The sequence below is a fragment of the Nipponia nippon genome, unplaced genomic scaffold, assembly GCF_047370975.1.
Source record: "Nipponia nippon isolate SJK-2023a ecotype South Korea unplaced genomic scaffold, ASM4737097v1 scaffold_6, whole genome shotgun sequence".
NCBI lineage: Eukaryota > Metazoa > Chordata > Aves > Pelecaniformes > Threskiornithidae > Nipponia > Nipponia nippon.
The window spans coordinates 80,784,845-80,806,790 of record NW_028262380.1 but is presented as its reverse complement, the minus strand read 5'-3'; the positions used below and the strand labels follow the sequence as shown (position 1 = coordinate 80,806,790).

Below are 21,946 nucleotides of genomic sequence, written 5' to 3'. Positions count from 1 at the left end.
TGCGGTGTTGGAGGCGGGCGGGCGAAGGGCGGGAAGCGAGGGGGGCGGCCCTTCGGCCGCCCCCCTCGCTTCCCGCCCTTCGCCCGCCATCTCCTCAGCGCCCGGGAAGAGGCGGGCCGCTGCCGCCGGGGGCGGTACCGGCGCTCAGGGCATGCGGCATCCGCCTCTGCGCCGCGGCCATGAGGCTGTCGGCCCGGAGCCTCCGCCCGCCTCCCGGCCCTTTGTTTCTTTTCGTTTCCCCTTCCTCTCCGCCTTCCTTTCTCCCTCCGCGGTCCTGGATGGCAGCGGCGGTTTGAAGCCGCCTGAAGGGAGGTGGAGCCGTTGCCGCCGCCCAGGATGCGATGGGGAACTGCTGGGCGCAGTGGTGCTGCGGGCTTTTCTTCCGGAGGGAAGCCGGCCGGCTCCAACGAGGCGGAGGGTAAGCAGGGAAAGCGGCTACCCCTTTCCCCTCCCCGGGGCGGGGAGGTGCTGGGCCCGCCCGGCTCCGCCTTCCCCTCCCTCCCTCCTCGGCGGGAGGTGAGGCGAGGCGGCCGAGCCAGAGGTCCCTGCGGCGGCCGGTCCCTCGCCGGGGGCTCTGACAGCGGGACGTGGCTTGCCTTGGGGTAGCAGCGAGGGGTGACAAGGCCGGGGAGGTGTTGGGGTGCCCGGTGTGGGCCCAGAAGCGAGGTGAGGTGGGTCGGTAGGCCACCTCATGCAGGGTCTCCGGGCTGTCCCCTTCGCCTCCTTCCCGCAGCAGCAGCAGGGAGAGCAAGAAAAAGCCTATGTAGCCTCTGCCTTGGCAGCTCCAGCTGATGAAATGCCCTCAAAAGGTTGCTCGGCTTTGTGCAGGTTGCACGGTTGATGGTAATAACGCTTCCAGGGATGGCTTAGATTAACTGCGGGGTCGTTCTTACTCCTTAGCCCTCTTCCAGGGTTGTTTTTCCAGAAAAAGCAACTTAAATTTTTCAGGTCAGTTGCCAGAATCTGTGCAGGCTGCTGTGTTTGTGCAGAGATGGAAAAGCACCATATTTTTCTGGAATATGATCTTGTGTTCTCTGGGAGTCAGAGGCTGAGAGTCTGTTGGAATAAAGGGTGACTATTACAAAAGATCAGGAGCGGAATGGTCCGAATAAACTTTCTTCTATCGTGTGAATGTGTAATCCATGGTTTTGTTCTGCAACAACCAGTTAATGGAAAAGCAGTGTATCAACAGGGGAAGGATAGGTTGCCTGTACAAGAACTTGGTTTTCTTCCATATACTTACCAATGTCTAATACTTGTATATCACTTATTTTTGACTGGTGTGTTAGGATTGAAGTCGTTCTAGACAAATACGCTGAGCATTTTACGTGTTGCAAACTTGTGGCCTCTTACGTCATACCCGCTCTAGCAGGCAATCCTGATGTTCTGCTTGTCCTGAAGACCTTTCACGAATACTTTTAAAATAAATGAGTGAAAGACCAGGATAGTGTGTGTGGAGGATACCTGCTTGTATTCTTAGTACCCTTTAGCATAGGGTATGAGAGCATCTGAAATGCCTCGACAGCTGGCACTTACGTATCTGTTTCTTGTGCTATATTCTGAGCAAAACAGGTAATACTTGAAAGGTTCTTGCTTCACATGTGTGTTTTGCTGAGTCTCCACTCATAGGCTCATAGCCTTCTTTCAGCAGTCGGCGGTAGTGACAATAAGTCTCCGGCAACGTGTACCTATCCTGTAAATTATTGCTTTGGTTGTGGGGTCTCTTTGGTCTGTTATCCTCCCCCCCCCCCATTTTAACTGATTTATGATAGGAGCGAGAGTCCAAAAAGGCACAAGATGGCCTTGGCTATAACGGCAAATTCTAGATACGTGGTTGTCTTTTATCTGTCCCTCTGGTCTAAAGTGACTATTGCCTATATCTTTTTTTTGTTGTTTTTCTTTTTCCCTTGTATTCTTTTTTTTTTTTTTCTTGTATGTTTGCGGTATTCTCTTACCCTTTTGTCTATTCATTGGTGTTTGCAGTGTCATTTGTTCTAGTACTTGGTTTTGGTGCATGTTTCATTCGTGAAGCATCATTTTTTAGTTGCCTGCCACACTGTCTCATAGTCTCCAATTGGTTTTCAGCAGATGGTTGCTGAAGTTACTGGCTTACTAGCCTGACTTCATTGTGTGTTTCGGTACCTTTCATGGGTAAGCCTTACTGGCTTACTGCTTGCTTGGGTTTCAGAATGGCGAATATGAATGCCCATGCACAGAATTATGAGAAATGCCATTCTCTTAAATGGCGGAGAATTAATGAAGACATTTTTATGACCATACTCTCAAAGGAGAAGTTTGTTTGCCATGATGGCTTAGCTACTCATATGTGTATGCATTGCTTCTATTAGCCCAATATCAGACCGTCCTTACCAGTGAAATAAATCTTACTGTCTGCTGTTGTAATGTTGAACTGTTAGGTACTTCAGGTGTTGCATAGCCCGTAGTGAAAGTCTTAGAAAAATGATATGATAGTACAGAAAACAGACTTCTCCAATTGAAGGGGTTGTTCCTGTTTGGGTTGGCTTTTGAAGCCTGAACCTGGAACACCGTATACAGGGATCAGTTTATGAAGAAAAAATCATCAGTGCTACCTCTTGCAGGTAGCTGGCACATGTCTCGGCTCATCTTCATTTTCTGGGTGTGCTTGTAGTTTATGGAACAGTATTGGAGTGTTGAGCAACTTAGATATTTTCCTTCCACTGTGTGGTGGGAGAGGCAGGGAGTTGTATTAAAAACAAAACTGTAAAATGTGTCTTATAAATTTTGGAAGCTTGTGAGTTAGATTGCTATCAAATTCTGCAGATTTAGCTACTTTTGGAACAGCATAATGTCATAATGTAGTTTATCAAGTTAATGGTGATTATTTTAATCACTCAGATTCCCCCCCCCAAAAAAAAAAACTAGTGCTTCATTATTCTTAGATGCTCCAAGATTTAACTGTAAGAAATAATCTCAAATTAAATAATTAAGGATACAGTTTTTAACAAGTGTTTCAATATCCTGCAAGATTAGAAGTTGCCTTTGCTTGGAATTGTGCTTAAAATCTTGGAGATTTGCGTATGAATTGCTGCAATGATTTTAGGGTTCAAGTTGAGCATGCGTAAAGAGAAATGAAACACCAAAACCTTCTTAAGTGTAGTATAAGTTTAACTTTCTGCAAAAAACCAAACTTTCCGTTGGTAATTTTTTATTATTTTTTTTAGGGAGTGTCCTTATGCTTTGGTTGAAATAGTTTTGCTCAAAGTACTACAAGCTGCAGCCATAATTAGGAAGTAGGTCATAGCTAATTTGTCACTGTATTTGACCATAAGTATTCATCTTTGCTCCTAGAGGAGTGTTTAAAAGGGGGAGGGGGAAGAAGAATAAATGTAATTTGTTTCTAGGTTATTTGGTTAGTTTGGGAGGGATTATCACGTAGCAAAATTGAAACAATCTTTTTTGTCACTACTGTGGAAACAGTAATTTTAACTCATGCCCTGGTTTTAATAGATTAAATGTTCATTTTTAGTGACTTTTCTCCCCACATGTAATCTGTGTAAGTTTGTTGTTTGGTTGGTTTTTTTAAAATAAAAGATGATAACATGACTTTGCATAAAAGGGGAATAAAGCAAATATATGTATGGAGTGCTGAAAAATTAGTTTCTTTCATAGCTTTAGATTTTTGAAGATTGATCTGACAGTCTCTATAGGTCCTGTGGCTTGTTGGCTGAACTGTTTTCTCTAGTACCTGTCAAACCTAAATGTTTCTCAAGTCTGTTTTAGAAAATAATAAAGCAGTAGAGCTTAAATGAGAAGAATAAAAGCTGTAAGCATTTTAATAGGTTACTATTTTATTTCAGTTGAAGTTATTATGTATGGGGGTGAAGTTGATGGGTCTTCCATTTCTGTCCCTAAAATGACCTCGATCTTCCATAGCTGCTCTGGGATTTAAGGGCTCAAACTCTGGCACAGACTTAGGTCTTCTGTTACTGAGTCCCTGTTCAGCAGGTAGCAGAAAACATCGATCTGCCTTGAAGTGTCATTGCTGTTGGGCTATTTGTAATGATATTTAGTAATCTTGCACCGCATTGTCTTAGTTTTCTATAGGTTCACTCTTGAATTCTTGCAACTAATCTGACCGCCACTCATGTGTTTGTAAAATTGAGCATAATTTAGTTAGCGCCTGATGCTGTAAACTGGAAGTATGCTTTTGTTAACAACATAAATAGTCCTGAAACAATTTCCTCTAACAGTTTTATTAAATTAGATTCGTAATGGTACCAGCTCCTGCACACCAAAGTGTTACACAGAGGCGTTAGCGGTGAAATTGCTTTAAGTGCTCACGCCACGTGTCCCAGTCATACTTGCGATGTAGTGCATGAATTTAAGTGGCCTTTCACCTCTGGTTTCATAGCAATGAATTGGCTGGAAACCGTTCTTCAGTGGCAGCTCTGCACCGCGAGGTACGCTGCTGTATGGAAGGAAAGATTGCGCAACAACAAAGTGGGTTGTGCAACAAGTTGCCAGGGGAGACGTGCCCTAGCTGATTTCCAAAGAAAAATACGATGGAGATGAAATACGATATGATTAAAATAATCCAGGCTTTGGGTGGTGTGTTGCTTTTAGTATAGTAGAAGTAGGTGTTGGTTGCGAGTACAGAACGATCTTTTGTACAAGTATAGAAGAGCCTGAGGCCCTGGGTTTGTTCCTGATACCAGTCAGCACTTCCTATGGGCAACTCTGTTGCCTAAAATAGTTCAATGAAATGGATGTGGTACTGAAGCACCAGTATACATTTGAATGGTCTTTTGGATGACAGCCAAACCTCTTTCACTAGGTAAAAATGTATTCAGGTAACTTAATATAGTTAAGATAGTGAAAGAATCAAGGAGGAGACCGATTCCCTGTGTAAAATCAGATTGTGAATAACTTTTTGTAGTTGAAAAGTATTGTCTTGGCCTCTTTGTAGACGTTTTTCTCTGAGGTTCAACCTTCTACCTATGCCAAGCTGTCAAAATAAAATGTATTGTTCGACATCGATGTTGTACAAGATGCAGTGCTAGTAAAGAGCTAAGTGCCATGAATGAGCAACAGTGTTTTCAGGTATTGCCTGGAATAATGTTTTTCAAGAAAAATGTATTAAAAGTATTGCAGAACACGCTAAATGTCTGTAAATGTCAAGTCCAGCATCCTGATAAGTGATTTCTTCTCACTTGAGGGTGTTTGTCTTTTCTCCAGTTCTATAGAAGACGTTTACATGCTTTTGCCTCTTTACGCTCTGGTAGCGATGCAGAGCACGGGTTAACAAGTCAATGTGTTTCATACGTGAAGATTGTATGTTTATTTTATACGTACTTAACATATTTCAAAAGCTATTTAAAATGATCAGGCTCGTTTTCCTTCTGCTGTGACTTGAAGACTATTCTGTAGTGTAACTGTAGACTTATTTTTCCAGATCAAAGTATTTTAGAACATGTTCAACAGGAGAACACTTCACTATAGAGGTGAGTGCTTACGTTTCTAGTAATTAAAACAAAAAAGTGAAAAAAGCTGAATTTTAGCAATACCTTTAACATTTTTTGCAGTTTACGTACACTGAAATATTCTGGGTTATTCCAGACCAAATTCATGCTGCACTGGGTGGCAAGAGAGTGGTTCTTATATACCTCAGACCATTCATACATTATCTCCCTTTAATCTATCATTTGGAAAGAAGTATCTGTTGTAGTCTGATACTCAGCACCAGAGCATTCTAAAGTCTGCCTATTGCATCTTTCATAACTGCTGTGCTGGGAGTGATTTTTCTTTTCTGCTTGTGTAAACGCAGGATGTTTAGCTCTTGATTGTGGGATCGTGAATCCGATTCTACAAAAAGCTAGAATCTGATGAGGTTACTTTATAGTTAGTTGCATGTGTAGCCCACTTCGTTCACGGCCGCTGAATATCATGCCTTTTTGCCAAGGGTAGCGTAAGGTTAATTTGTATGAGATTCTCAGAATAACCTGGTTTACTTTCTCTGAGTGTTCCTTATGGTCTAAAAGTCCTAGACCTTTCAGATTGCCCCCGTTACTGAGAATAACATTAATAACTGTGATAGCTGCTTTGGCTTTCAAGAAAGGGGGCAGACGTATATGGTGGGGAAATCCGTTTTGGCACACAACTTCCAGTTGTGAGAGAGGGTTCCTGCAGTAGAAATATGATAGGGAAAAGAAGGTTCTGTCCTCCTCCCGGATTGTTGTTCATATTCTGCTTACAGCAATTAGTCGGTATACAGGTCAATAAGGAGTCTTGCTGTCGGTACTGACCTCCATGTCTGATGTATTGACTACATGTAAGATGACGATACTGAACATAGTATGGAGAATTTCCATTTTGATTTGTTTTTATGTGATAGTTGAACTTCTGCTGGTTGAGTTTGTGCAGCTTGGAATGCCCCGTGTATTCTTGCCCTGTTCGGGCTTTTTTTTGGCTTCCTATGATTCAGCTTTACATTACCTTTATTGACCTTTAGTTTCTTACGTGCAAAGCTGGGAGAGGGGCTGCTGTTGCTTGTTTGTTTTTAGAATTCTGGGTAGAAAGTCACTCTGTTTTCTGTGTATTAAATACATCTCCAAGTACTTTTTGATAAGCATCACAGTTGCCATGCGAGGTAGAGGTTGCATGCACTATACCCCTTACATCTTCTGCGTTTTTAAATTGAGCGGGTGCTTTGGTGTATGTCAGAGCCACACCATTCCTTCCACTGCTTGTATTATAATGCTTCAGAGGCACAGAATTATTAGCGCTCCTATAAGCTAATGAGATTTCATTTTTATCAGGGCCCTCACATAAATTGTAGTGAAATACATGAGGGTTTGCTTGGTTTTTTTTTTTTTTTTTAATTTTGACTCTTCTCCTTTTAGGAGAATGTAATGTTTAAGAAAAGAAACATTGGTAAGAAGATGGGTCCTAGTCTAAAAGTAATACTTTCTCTGAAGGTAGGGGCTTTCATAAATGGTATTGCAGTCCCACTGTTATCATTGGAATAGTGTTTTTACAAGACAGATGGAATATGCAATCACGTTTCCTGTGTGTGTTTAGTGACTTGTTATATTGAATTGTAAAGATCGTTTACTTCTTTTTTTTTGCAGTTTGAGAACCTGGTGGAAAGTGATGAGGTAGGTACCTGGATCAGAATGTGAAACCTGCTAGTACCACCCTTAAAAACAGTTCCAAGATCTGTATCTTCCTCCCACTTTATGCTATGTCGTAGACTTAAATTGCAGAGTTTTTTTACTTGGAGTTTTGCTTGCTCTAGGAATGAATATTTAACACTTTGGGAGAAATGAAGAACTAAGAGAAAACTGGTTGGGGGGGAGTAAGGGAAGTAAACCTTTCAGGAAAAGAGCGCTATGGACATTAGGAGGCAAGAAGAAAAGAAGAAAAAGGGGAAAAACAAAAAGGGGGGGGGGGGGGGAAAGCTTGAAAGAGAATTTACTCCTGGTGTAACTCTTGTGTAAGACTCAGCAAATGCTCTCTATCCGAGATCATAAATGGACCTGGGTTGCTTTGCTAAGGAAAGTTTTGGGAGTGCTTTGTCTTTACAATTATGGGTAAACTGGCTGAACAGTACTTCAGAAAAAGAGATGTTGGCCTTAAAACTTCACTCTTATAAATTTAATACAGCTTGATGATGGGCAGGGGACACACCACATTTTCAATACCCTGCTCTGAATTTAAACACATGAGGACTGAGAGTTGGGTTCCTGAAATACACCACTGAAATATTTCTTTTCAGTTGGAAGTGCTTGTTTGTTTTACTCAGTCAGCCACTTCAGTTGATTGCGTAACAAGATTTTTTTTTTTTTAATTCCACATTTAAACAGGGGATTTTTTTTCCCTGCTAATTGTGAAACCAATATATGGGAGAATCTATGATTTCATATTTTTTTTTTCCCATCTTAAAATTGATGGATTGATGGGATTCTCAAAAACTCAGACTTTTTTTTTTAATTTTTTTAAACAGGGGGAAAGCCCAGGAAGCAGTCACAGGTAAGACTTTGAGATTCAGGACCTCTCCTTTCGTCTGCTCTCCTCCTGTGACTATTAAATTTTTCAGAGTTCCTGTCAAAACCCTTTCTGTCTTTTTTTGTTGTTAGATACATGGAAAGAATACATGTCAAACTAGCCTTAATGATTTACCACAGCAAAACAGTTTAGATGATGATGCGTCATGCAAAAACTATACAAGACAGTTAAAACAGTATGTTGCAAAGAGAATCTTTATTCTTGTTCCCAGGGTCTGCATTTAAAGTTACATGGGTGTTAGGGCTACAACTCTGGCGAATTTTTTGTGAGCATAATATTTATGTAAGCAGTAGAAACTTGAAGGTCTGCTCTGTAGGAAACTTAGGAAGGCACCGAAGTGTATGTTTTGGTTGTTGAATTCTAGACGCTTTGTATTATTTAAGTTTGATGGTTGCCAAAATGTTGTTCCCTGTCAATGGTCCCAAAGAAGCGATATAGCAAACCTTATAATTATTACAATGCTTTTGCAGTCTTGTTTGTTAGATACATAAAAGTAGGCAGCAGACGAAAGGGGAACAATTTACAATTAGGGGACCAAGATAAGTAAGAAAAAAAGTGAGATTTACACCGCAATGATATTAGCCATTCTATTCCAGTAGTTCTGTTAGCAAACAATGTTATGAAAATGTGTGTTCTATAAAGATACAAAAAATGCTTTGTAAGAGTAAGAAGAGACAGCGTTGTCTTGAGTAAACTGGAACTTTGGAACTCTGTTCTCAGGAGGAGCAGGCCAAAAGCACAGCTTGTTGAATTTGCATTAAAGGACCAGTCAAGAAAGACTATATGGATATGTTTAAGTGCAACTTAGGGTTGTCACGCGTAAATAATAGATGGAGTCTTTTTGTGTTTCTCCCATGCTTTTAGACCTCTGACTGAAGAAGAAATTGCTGACTTGAAAGACAGACATTATGACTCCATTGCTGAAAAGCAGAGAGTTGTTGATATGAAGCTTCAGTCAGAGGTAAGCAGTTAAGACGACTAGTATGGTACGGATAGTTTTTCTTTTGAAGTAGTTAGGATCAACCATAAAGACAAGGAGATTCCATCTGCATGAACGAAACAGTTGGGTTGTGTTCATCAGTTGGTATTTTTTAGTCTACAAGATACACAAACAGATTGCTGCACAACTAAGTTTGCATCAGAGATTGCTTCTTTTTAATAGCCTCTTAGCTAAAAAACTGAACGAATAGGCTGGCTCTCTTGACTGACATCTGTTAAATTTTAACTTTTTAATGTTTTTTTTTATGAAAGGCAAAATGAGGAGTATACTTGATTCGCTTTTCTTGCGCTCAGTTTTTCCAGAGTTTTTCTTAAGGAAAAAAAACCATAATTTGTCATTTTGTTATAGTGTGTTGCAGCAATTAATGGAATACGATGTGGAATACAGCGTAGAAATTGAGAATGATTTGTAATAAAGTACCAATGAAATATGCAACTGAAAAGATTTAAGTCTTTCATTGTGCAGTTCATAATGAAATGCGACGTGCATTTACAGCAAATCACTAGTAATGATGTTGATTCAGTAGGGTAATACTTAGCTATCAAAATTTCTTGGGATGTTTGGTGGGGGGAAGCTGTTAGATTCAGTTAATGAAGAAAAATGTTTTAGCTATAGTCAATTTTATTTTATTTTTATTTTCTAGTAGCTCTTCTTTTGTTTTATTGAACTTATGGCTTTATTCATAGGAAGATAGATAGGTTCTGCTTTTGTTAACCATTATTATTTTGTTCATATACAGTTAGCCTTACAAGAGGAGAAGTTAAGAATAGAAGAGGAGGCTTTATATGCTGCACAACGTGAAGCAGCCAGGGCAGCAAAGCAGAAAAAGCTCTTGGAGGTGAGGGGAAAAAGACCCCAATATATATCAGAGCTTCTGTTCTGTTTCTACGTATGCAGACTTTCCTAATATATATCCTTTACATCTCAGGAAATGTAATGAGGAAATTGCTTTGGCTTGTAAATTCCAGTAGAGAAAGAAATACACGATTTGAAAGTACAGCTGACTGGAACAGCTGAAAACGATCAGAGTTGTTTGAAACAGCTTACGTTGCTGAGTATAGATTTTGAATGAGAGATGTATGATTTTAATCTGTAATTAGCTTAACAGACTTCTTGCATTCTATAGAAGTTACTGATCTTTAACGTAAAGTGATCTGTCATGGTTTTCCAGTAAAAAAAACTGAAATTGAGTACACATGATGACATCATTTAGACTTGTAAAATGTACTTCACATATTTGTGCACTTAATTGTTCCTTACCTCTGTGGTTTGTGTTATCGTGAAGATACGCGTTCCCAAGTCATCTGAATTCCCTGTTGACCCTGCTTTGAGCAGGAGGTTGGACTAGATGACCTCCTGAGGTCCTTTCCAAGCTGAATTGTTCTATCATTTTGTGCTTTGTATGTGCAGTAGCCAAAGTCCAGTAATGACTTAACAGTAGTCTTTATTTAATGTATCTGTGCCTACTTTCAGGTGTCTGGTGTCCGTGCTTTTGGAGCTTGGTCAAGCAGAACAAAAGCCATGTTAGGTTTTCCTGCTTTTTTGAAAACAGAGGCTGTTTTTAGTATACCAATAGCATTTATTACCGATGGTTTTCATGTTGCAGTTCAAAGAGTTACATATTATCAGTGCATTTAATTTTCTTGCTGTCTTAATCAGCTATTCAAGTATGTGTTCTCAAGCCAATTTCAGGTTCCAGAAATGTGTATGTTAAAAGAACATGTTCACATTTTCTGTTCATCTATAATGTGTACGGCTGCAGTTGTAGCATGTTGAAGGAGACAGTCCACTAGACATGTGGTACCTGTTGAATGAGAAGTAAATTTTCAAAAGTTCAGATTTAGACTAACTGAAAAAGTCTGAAATCTACCATAGGTATAGGGGAGATCTTTAGCCGTAGTGTATTGTCTATATTCAAAAGAGAGTGAATTTAAAATTGTTATTTCCAGACTGATAGTGATGACTGCGTTTTCATCTAATATTGATGTCGCTAAGCATAGGTCTCATTTCACATTTTTTTCTATCCTCTTGCCATTTGGTATGGGAGGGTTAATTCCTTCTGACCTTTTTTTGCCTGCCCTTTTTTAACACTTCTGGTCTGTATAAAGTCAGCAAAAGTATTTTTTTTTATGGCTTTAACTGGTTTTTGTAGAAGTTCTGTGCAAGAAATGTTATTTTTGTTGTCTTTGAGTCTTTTTAATGTGCACTTCTTTTAGTCGGGACCTAAGATAGAAGGCATTATAGAGATTTTAACTTTCTCCTCTCGTAAAATTAGTACCACTTATCTCCTTTACAAACAACCCCCCCCAAAACCCAGAAGGATTATAAGGCTTTCTAAGGAAGCATATAGATATGCATCAAGCATTTAACCTTTCTAAATTAGAAGCCACGCTTGAATATGTAACTCATCTCTCTGCTCTTTGTGGGCAGAAGTCTTCTAAATGAGAAAATGGCTTTTTCATTGCAAGTATGGCACCCCTTTAAAACTGATTTGGCTTGCTGATGTTGCCCTACTAAATGTCAGGGTATGTAACAGCGGAGAATTTTAATATATGCGTATCCTGAAACTTACAGTGCTAGATATCTGTATGTGACCTGGCAAAATGGGTAGATAATTTAAATTGGATATTATGTGGGTATTTGAATCTTAAAAGAAAATTGTTGCGTATGTCAGTAATTGTTTTTTTACAGAGTTAACTATGTTGGTGCCAAATTCCTGTCTCTTTCTCCCTGTGGACTTAAGTCTTCTCACCTATAACCACCATTACGAGATATTTCTACTTCTTCAACACTTGCCATTTCCTTACTGGCTTCAATCTGCGTATTCTGATACTTATTTAAATACCCGAGATGGAAAATGCGCCAAGAAACGAAGCCATCATCGTCTTGGGACTGAAAAATACTAGCTGATCCAATGCAGTTACCTCACAAGGCTAATTACCCAGCAAATGGCAATTCTTAGATGAAGCTAAAGGGGACATTAAAAATTCTGGTTTATTTACCCCTGCTTTTCTTTTGCAGGGACAGATCCGTTAAGGCTGAGAATAGATTCCCCCCCCCCAGAAAACAGAGTAGCTAGATACATCAGACTTGTCTATAAAACTAGCTCGTTCATTTTTATCCTAGTCTTTGTCATAATCAGTGAACAATTACTGCTTCATAACTGATTTACCTTTAATCACGTAGTTGATGTGCCCGGTTTTTATGCTCTCATTTTTTTCAAGGCAGGGAAAAGAAACTTGAGACAACTTAAGTTGTTTAAACCCTAAGACTGAAGCAGAACCCTGCTCCCATGACATCTGTTGTTCGTCTTGTAACTACAAAATCAATGCATTTATGGCTTGTCTCTTGCATTTTTCATTCTGTTTTTGCCTAGTGATACCATGAAAGCTTTCTGCCTTAAGGGTGCGGCGGTATTAATACTTTTGGCCCTGCAAGGCAACAAAGCTTTTATTAATATAAATGAAGCACTTAGTGCTGATACGGAAAACCAGAGGGGAGGCAGTATAGCTTTGTACAGGGATAGAAGGACCGGTAGGAGATCTTTCTTTTTAAATGGTGGGGTGTCTGTTGTTGCGCACAGAGCAAAACAAATCAAACGTAACCCAGGTGTTAGTTGTGCAATGAAAATACCCGTGGCTGAAAAAGAGAAGACAATAGAGGACAGGTGCAATTATGAATGAGGTGGTGTTCACATGTTTCTAGACAAATTGATGCCTTTTTTTTGGTGCATGAAATAGGTTAAAATGTTGAGAGCTCTATTCACAAAGCTACCTTCTTTTAAATGGAGGTTTCTGAGATTAAAAACAGTATCACTTGCATGTAACGGTCCCTTCAATATCGTAAAATTTGATCTTTATTTGAATGCAAGTCAGTCTTTTCCTGAGTTGGACTTAGGCTGCTCCAAGGATGAGGATAATCCTCCTTCTAATGTCGCAGTTAAGGGAATGTTTACTGTATTGAGTATATTACTCCGAGGGATTGCATTCAGCTTTTTCAACGATTTACTTCTTTTGATAGCAACGTAGACAGCAAAGAATAACACAGAGAGCACATGCTGTTAATAATGGAGAATATCAGAGGTAAGATATCAAACTTTATTAATAGATAATTGAGAAGCATGACCGTTTTTACTCCTGTTCCTCATCTCCCCCTCACGCACACAAAAAAAATGTTTTTCAAACCTTACATACACAGCATTTGTAAGTCAGAGTTGTTTTCATTCATTGCAGCTTTCTACAGACTGAATAGTTACTGAATGTAAACTGGTTGCCGTTAACCTGCAAAATTAGAGGGTAGATTGCATTCATTCTGGTTTTCACTGTAGTTACTAGACTGACGCACACAAAATTGAACCTACTCCCAGCTACTAATACACACACACAGACACACACAATCTAGTGTTTTATATTAAAAAGGTGTTTATAGGTAAAATCTTGGCTAATCTAAAAATATTTTTATTATTCAGAACCCTGTTTGAAATGTCCAATAAAAATACACACTAATCAAATGGGGAATTGAATGGTTTATATAGTCTGCCTGTTTCTTCATTAACGTTATTCATTTAATTCTCTTCACTCCCACCTTCTGTGTTCAGTGTTGGGGGGGGGAACAACCCAAAACTATCAAAAAAAAACCCAAAGAAATTTACTGTGGAATAGTATTTGATTTTAGAAAAAACTCTAAAATCAAAAACCTGTTTTGAATGGAAGAGAAGGGGGATAGGAGGGACTTTCAGTTAGGGAAGTACTGTTAGAAAGGGAGCTGTGAAAAGTGAGGTTTTATGGCATGAGTAGGAACTAGCCGGATTTTAGAAACAAAGGACTGCAGTAGCAGGATTTGAATTCATTAGGTAAAAAAGGAGTTGCGAATTAAGGAGGCATTATCTAAAGTGACAAGAGATGAGAGGGGAAGAGTTATTTTGTGTCAGAAGTTAATTCATTTTTAGCTGCCAGTACTACTAAAAATGGAGCAGAAGCTTGGGCTGGGAGAGGATGTGATGAGTAGGAATGGAAAGGCATTTTGTAGATCATTTTATGAAGATTTTAGTTAAAGGTGTATGTGCTTTGTAGCGGAGGACTGGGGGGCACGTGGATTAGCGTATCTTTTATGGCATCCCTAGAGGTTTATAAAGCTGAAAAAAATATGTGCGTTGTTCTTACAGCTCTGTGGCAGAGGAAGATCTTGATTCTTTCTTAAGAAATACAAAATTCCAGTATGAAGCTTTTCGAAGTAGTAGTAAGTCTTCCTTTACTTATGCATGTCTTTAAATGTTAAGTGACTCTGAGGAGCACAGAGTGCTATTTCTTTTTCTAGATAAACATCATTTATTTATATTTTTATATATGTATGTGTGTGTATAAAAAATTTGTATATCTGTATAAAAAAAAAAATCTGATAGAAACTTCTTTTCCTCTGTAATCCCTGATGTTTCAACTGTGTGAAAAAACAGAGGATATACAACTTGTGCTGCAGCCATTCCAGTCCTCAAAAGCAAGTTCTGTAAGCAAACAAGTCCTGTGCATGGATTTTATTTTACTAAGGCTTTCCAACCGCCTCTGTGGAGGCAACATCCATGCAGTGAACTTTTCTTGTAAAACCGAACTGTGTATTAAAGATGCAAATGTGTGTGTGTGTAGCTTTTTTTTAATCATCTCTTAGCAAAATAATTAGAATCATACTAACAGTTAATTTTTTTCTAATGAAGCGCAGGAGAGGATTTGGCTGCCTGTATTTAAAAATTCCACTAACAATTTAGAGGAAAACAATTTTATAAACTTAATATCCGTACGTTTTGATGACAGTACATGATAGTCACTAAGAAGTTGGAGGACTGATGGTAATTCTTGGGAACCACTGGCTGTAGTTCGGGGTTCTTGGGGGGGAGGGTTGGTTTGTGGTTTTGTTTTGGTTTTTTTTGCAAGTCTTCATGCAAGTCCAGCTTACAGCTTACTAAATTCCTTTATAGTTCTAATTCGACAGTATTGCTAAATGTCCTCTTGTAATATCTTAGTGACGTTGACTATTAAAAAGCTACAGTCTATTCTGTGAAGTGATGGATGAAGTGCTTTTTCAAATGTTCTGATGTTTAAAGGCCGCAAAGCAGAATAAAAACTTTCTTTGAAAGTTCAGTTTTCCATATCGAACTTCAAATTCAAGTATGTTTATGAATTAAAAATAATTTTTTTGTATGTAGGACTTTCATCTGATGCTACAGTGCTGACTCCCAACACAGAGAGCAGTTGTGACTTAATGACCAAAACAAAATCGACGAGTGGAAATGATGACAGCACTTCACTAGATTTAGAGTGGGAAGATGAAGAAGGTATTTATTCTGCCATTCAGTTTCATTCTGAACTTAAAAATGCTGACAGTTTAAACTACATTGATTGTGAATTTGTCATTTTCAAAAGGGAAGGTGATTAAAAACTTAATTCCGATGGAATTTCTGTCAAGTGTGTAATGATTAAACTGTAAATTATTTTTCCTAGTAAATTGTTTATTTTGATAACTGTGCTTATCTCTCTAACAAATGAATTCATTTCTTCGGATCCTCTAGTAAATGTCTTTTCCTGCATTTTGTGGAACTGACTTGTAAACTCGCAACAAAACTAATGGTAAAGAAATGCTGCCCTCTTGCGAGCCAGTAGCAGAAGGAGCAGCTTGTTCTGTGTTTTAAAATGTGGAAGTTGGTCAGGAGCCTCTGACTGAAGTATTTCGGGAAGCATTGTTTCTTTAAACCCTAATTACTTTTATTGTAACTTCTACCGGAAACTTAGGTCTGCATTCCAAGTGAGTATCCCAACTATCCTAATTGCTCCTGCTGTTTTCTGCTCTCTTGAGTAAATCCGCAAAAGCTCTTGTCTTTGTTTCAAAGTTAATCCAAAATTTTGAGACCTTGGCTCTTGAAAAGCTCACCAAAAATAAGCTAGGATTTCTTTTAGCCAATGCATAGCATATTTTTTTTTTGCTTTAATAGACTGTTTTTTGGCAATCTGTGTAGTTTAATCGTTTAGCACTGTCAAGAGCACTAAAACGTCTGGTTCAGAACCTTGTTTTGAAAGACTTGACTTTGACAGATTTACCCAGAAATACCCAGCATCTTTTTTTAGCTAGTGTGTGCAAGAGCTACAAGCGTTCTAGAGGAACTGAAGCTAGGGCGGGATCATGTATGTTGAAGTACACTGGATTTTACATTGGGAATAATTAGCACCAGTGCAGCAACAGTGTTCGGGGAACTCTGTATTCTACACTGTGCTTAAGAAATGGGAAAATTGCATTCTTTCCTCCTTCACAGAGTTGATTTCCCACTCTTATGTGTTAGCTTAATGTAATAGTTTTCTAAATAACCATCGAAAACCAGATGAGAGCAAGATTCAGTCTTTGCCAGGGATACCTGCACGCAAAATTTTCTTGTTCATTTGACTGGTTGAGGGCCTTGTTGCATACGGGCTTGTATCATCCTTGGTGTTGGGAAATTTAATTCTGTGTATAGAATTAACAGTCTGTGATATTTGCTCTTCATTTTTCTCTTATCACTGTCACATTGACTTACCCATAAGTATTCACCTGGTTTTGAGGTAACTAAATAGTAAGTGCTGAGAAGTACCAAAAACTGCCTAACACCAGAGAACAAAATTACTGCGTAGTTCTGTTTCTGATTCCTACTAGCCTGTGCTCTACAAGGGGGAAGAATTTTTAAGAGTTGGTCGTTGTGATGGCAGTGCATCTCTTCTCCCTCGTAACCTCAAATCTTGAGCAGAAGAGATGGTAAGATAACCTATGGAAGATGGCTTACGCTTGAGAACATAACTTGTTTTCATGGCTGCAAAGGAAGGAATGTCATCATTTGAAAGAAGTACTAGTCAATAGTGCAAGGATTTTGCGTAGTTTTTTAGCACGTTCTTGGTAGATCTGGCCCAACTTAAGTGTATTAAAGCCGACTCCCTGAAAGGGCTCACTGCTTGCTCGGGATAAGAGGTTTAGTTACTGTGTGTGCTGTCAAAATCTGCCACGGAGACTCAACGCCAAAAAAATGTGTGGGGGGGGTTCAGTTATCTGGGGTATTCATTTATGGTCTAGTCATACATTTTTACTGTTCGTAGACAAAGTTGTATGGGGGCTGAACACAAAGTAGAGAAGAACCAGTGTTTTGAAAAGGTACTAGCCTTTGGGAAAAACCAACAAACGAACCAACCAGCTACTCAGTAACAAAAGATGACATTGTGTGACTGAAAAGTTGCCAAATTAGGAGGTTCTTAACAGGGAATGCGTAGATCCTGAACTAGGCGTGATGATGTACTACTAATGGTAGTGTATAATCATTATGTGATGGTAGTACTGAAATGAGATTGCGGATTGGAGCTGTCCCAGCACAGCAGATGCAGAGTTTGTGCCTGGCAATGTTATAGTTTCTAAAGAGGATTACACTGAAAGACAAAGGGTGTGAGGAGAAAATGGAAATGGTAACTGTCCTGGATTAAATACAGGTTTTTTGATACAGTGATTCTGTTTTCATTCTTTGGTGTCATGTACATGACAAGCAACTTGTAGTACTAGTGCTGTGTTGGTATTTTGGGCAGTGTATCTTGGATGGACAACAGCTTCAGTGAGCCGTCGGTACCAAAGGAATAATCAAGTTGAAAATAGCTATGTTTTGAAAGACCCATGAAACATTAGCGTAAAATCGATCATTTGAGTCTGATGGAGAAATGTACCTCTTAGATATCTATTTTTTTCCTGTAGCTCCTTTGCCCCCCCCCCCCCCCCCCCAAGTTGTGTGTTTCACTTGCAATATGTAACTTTCTAATTATAACAAAGTAGTTGGCTAGTTACTCTAATTTAAAAAGGGAGTTTATTTAGGAATGTACAAGGAGTCTAGTGAAGAAGAGGAGTATCGTAAATTCTCCCCTTTTTCCTTTCCAGTGGTGCGGAAGGGTTTTGATACACCGTGATAAAGTCGATAATAACTGACCAAAGAAATAGCATCTCTGATGTCTTCGTGCAGTTTTCTGACCAATGTTTTGCCTTATGTTCTGTGAAATTAAATATACCTGTTCAGACCAACTGAAGACCTTTCCTAGATAAATGCACCCGATATCTACCGAAATTTTAGCTGCTGTTTAAAATGTTTCACATGATGGTGTTTCATCTGTTTGGCAGTAAGTTGCAGGAGTACTACAGGGTTCCCCAGACATTTAGCTTTTCTGGAAACAGCACAATACCAAAAATCTTGTAATATTTATGTGCCCATAACGTAGGGCAGCAGGCTGCATATATAGGAGAAATGAACACTGCTAGTGAGTTGTTTCACTATGTTGTCTGTCTTCCCTACGACTCTGTAAAACATCATCACTGGCTGTTGTGTTCATTTGGGCCAAAACTGACTGCAAACTATGGATTTAATGGGAACAACACCACCAGAAAAAAAAAACAAAACGGTGATGCTCAGGAGTGGAATTACCAGAGTCTGGATCTCTAAAGGATTCTTGTTGTCTCTTCTGATGTTCTAACACAAACGTAAAGGTACTTCCCTCAAAATTACGTCTTTCTCATAAACATGTCTTAAATCGCAGGCATGAACAGAATGATTCCAATGAGAGAACGCTCCAAAACAGAAGAAGATATACTCCGAGCGGCGCTGAAATTTAATAGCAAGAAGACGGGAAGTAATCCACCTTCAGCCTCTGATGATTCTAATGGATTGGAGTGGGAGAATGACTTTGTTAGCGCTGAAATGGATGATAATGGCAATTCAGAATATGCCGGATTTGTAAACCCTGTATTAGATTTGTCTGCATCAGATGTAAGGATCTCTGATTCTGACCGCCAAGACAGGTAGTGAAACTGCGTGGCCCTCGCTCATGACCAAATGTTGGAAAGTGAAATAGAATGTATGAACGCAATTTGCTCTTTTATAATGTGGTTCCCTTTTTCTTATAAATTGATCAGCAAGGAATGGGAATGACTTGCTATCTGAATTAATTCAGAATTAAGTGCAATTTTATCATCTACCTTCTAAACTTTTACGAAAACTGGGATGATTCTATTGTGTATATTTCTGGATATCTGGATTTAATATAAAATTATCTGCACTAATTTAAGCTGCATAGCTTGACATATCTATATTTTAACGAGCCTTTTTTTCTGGATGATGTTTCTACTGATTTTGTTTTTAAAATCCATCATTGGCTTAACACTTATCTCGGAAACAGTCTTACATAATTTATCTAATACTTGAATATAGAACCATAATTTTAAAAAAAATTTATTTCCGATATGTGCTTTTTGACTTGTTCTTTAGCTATTTAGAGGGCGTATTTAGCCAGCTGCAAAACAAATTTCACACATGGTAAATTGCAGTTTTTCCCTGTTTAGCTTACAGTCTTCCTAGCCTTGTGTTGTCCTCTTTCCCTTTATTTTATTTTTTTATTACTTCACGCTAAGCACAGGTAACCTCAATGAACATAGTATAAATCATCAGGTTAGGTAAGATATTGTCTTGTATAATATGCCAGACTTAGTAAGTGTGTGCTAGCTAGAAAAACAACTATAAAAATTCTTTCTGCGTTCAAACTGGAAATTTTAACCAGTATCTAGTGGAGAACTGGGAGGACCAAAGTCTTGATTTCCCCGCCCCCCCGAACAGACCAACATCTGTTACTGCGTGGTCCTTAAAATTCTTTAGTTGCGGAAAACTTATAGTTTGGCTCGACCGGAGCAAGTATTGAAAAGCAACATTCTCTGAGCAGACTGGGGGAGGGATGGTTGCTCTGCTGTTGGGGTGGGAAGAACAAGAACCTAAAGACTGAATTCCTATATCTGCATTTTAAAAAGGAAAAAAGAAAAAAGTTGAAGTTACAAAACTGTGTTGAAGTGCTCTAGCTTTCCTGTGCCTCTAAACTGGATGGTTAATACTGCTAATACGGACTGAAATTCAAGGAGGCGTTCAGTTACTGCAAATCTGGTGTCATGTATCGTGTGCTCTCCCCCGGGATTTGATGTAAGTTACGCTTTTTAAAAAAAGAAAAAGCTCACTGAAGAGAACGTGGAGAACACTTGTAGATCTCAAGCTTTCCCCAAAGTTTCAGTAAAGCCATTCTACTCTACTGTTATTTTGTGTAGCTGTCTGGTTTTTCCCCCGAAAAAAGGGGGACGGGGTGTAACTCCACTATCGTGGAGTAAAAGCAACACGCTGTGCTACGTACTAAATCTGCATCATCATCAGAACTGAATTTGTCGGTGAAAGTCGTGTCCTTGTTTTAAATCATCCGAGCCTATATATAGTATTAGGACTATATATATATATAGTATTAGGACCACCGTAGTGTGGTCCTCTTCATGATAACTTGAATGAAAATACTGCACACTTGGATTAAATAGGTACAAACATCAACATGAACGAACAGATAAATCTTGTTGATAACATTCCGTTTCTTAATTTAAATTGTAGCTATGTCACTGAAAATATTTTAATGTAATTATCTGCATTTGCAATGCCTGTAATAAGCTTTAAAAATTTGTACGCATCAAATGTATATTTTTGGTTTGGCATAAGCTACTACTCTGTAACTTCTCTTGAATGTTTATTTGTATAATATATTCCTATGGAAACAAAGGCAACTTTCTCAACCTGTAAATAACATGGTTTTTTACCAGCCGAAACTGTTAACTTTACCCTGCAGTGGCCACTACCGTTCCTGATCGGTGAACGTGAGGTTCGCTTGTCCTGACTATGCTTTCGGGAAGGAAGCTAGCTGATGGTCCTGCCTGTAGAAGGAACAAACAGGAAAAAGGAGGCTGACTCGGGCTGAAGGCTTTTACTGTGATGGGCATGTTCTGTAGCCACGGTTAATAGCATTTGGCTTTTCAGGGTTCAGTGCGCCACACCGACTGACTGAAGAAATTATGGCCAATATCGTTGGCAATTTAAGAAACTGAAAGGTGCTATAAACAGCTCCTGTGAAACAATTGAACAGTACTGTAAAATGCGTATCTGTACAAATTTAGAAGTAATTGAAATTTTCAGTCAGTCTTACGTTTGGCCATGTTTTCTCTGTGGCTGGTTTTGCAGCTGCCGTGTCATGCACAGTGAAAGCAGTGTGTGAAGGTGAATTGTTAAAACGTTACCCAAAATTACCTATGCGTCAGCTAACTAAGGAAGGTGTTAATAAATAATTAGCTGTGTCTAACTACCGAATTCCATAGCATCCCTTCTTGAGACCTCTTGCTTTGGAAGGGAAGCTCTCACAAGCTGCGACAGCGGAGGACTTGAGGAGCTTGGAGCGTGGAGCCCGTCTCCTATCAGAAACGAGCAGCTGTACCCTCATGCTTCAAAGGTAAGGGAACCTTCCTCGTGTAAGGCAAGCAGCGTCCTTGCCTTCATGGCTGGCTGAGCTAGTGCACCATTTCAGTTGTCTGTATATAGGAAAGACAGTGTTTTTAGCAGGAAACTCTTAATTTTTAAGTTTTTTGTCTAACGGCTATACGTATGTTTTGATACTGAAGTTGAGCCATTGTGGAATATAACATCGTTTGACGTGACTACTTGGACAGTCTGCTCAGAGTTACCTGGTGAAGCATAAAACTGGTGTTTCAGCATTGTCTTTTAGTATTTCATGATTGTCTATACTAGGACAGCTGAGCCAAGCAAAAACTTAAAAAAAATGTTAGCTGCCTTTGTGTGTGTAGTATTTCTTACAATTAAGTTAGCAATATATGACTAATGGCAGCCTTGTGGTGAGGGGAAGCGGAAGCAGAATCTGGTTCTGGTGAACAAAATATGTTCTGGTGTGCCCGTACTGAAACAACTCTTCTTTTCCTTCTTCAGTCAAGCTTAGCTTTTGTGGGTCAAACTAACGCAGTGATAGGATCCTCTTAGGAGAGGATTCATTTTTTAAT

The 21,946-nt window shown here is 39.2% G+C and overlaps 1 protein-coding gene across 4 annotated transcripts; it reads left to right on the top strand.

Moving 5' to 3' along the window:
• Positions 1–95: 95 nt before the first annotated feature.
• Positions 96–20,160, top strand: AP1AR (adaptor related protein complex 1 associated regulatory protein). Of its 4 annotated transcripts, XM_087736572.1 has the most exons (10): positions 210–418; positions 5,435–5,483; positions 7,110–7,136; positions 7,985–8,010; positions 8,911–9,007; positions 9,786–9,884; positions 13,067–13,128; positions 14,211–14,284; positions 15,243–15,371; positions 18,622–20,160. In XM_087736572.1, exons 1-10 carry the CDS (start codon positions 342–344, stop codon positions 18,885–18,887), a joined length of 906 nt encoding a protein of 301 aa, XP_087592698.1. In that variant the 5' UTR covers positions 210–341; the 3' UTR covers positions 18,888–20,160. The 4 variants fall into 4 exon arrangements, with proteins under 4 accessions (XP_087592696.1, XP_087592695.1, XP_087592698.1 ...); XM_087736569.1 differs by lacking the exon at positions 5,435–5,483 and having other exon boundaries at positions 98–418; XM_087736573.1 differs by lacking the exon at positions 9,786–9,884.
• The last annotated feature ends 1,786 nt before the right edge of the window (positions 20,161–21,946 follow it).

Excerpts from the sequence above, each read along its gene's own strand:
- AP1AR (XM_087736569.1), top strand. The coding sequence starts at position 152 with ATGCGGCATCCGCCTCTGCGCCGCGGCCATGAGGCTGTCGGCCCGGAG. Across the intron at positions 9,885-13,066 it reads AGCAGAAAAAGCTCTTGGAG|CAACGTAGACAGCAAAGAAT; the intron begins GTGAGGGGAAAA and ends TTCTTTTGATAG. Across the intron at positions 15,372-18,621 it reads AGAGTGGGAAGATGAAGAAG|GCATGAACAGAATGATTCCA; the intron begins GTATTTATTCTG and ends CTTAAATCGCAG.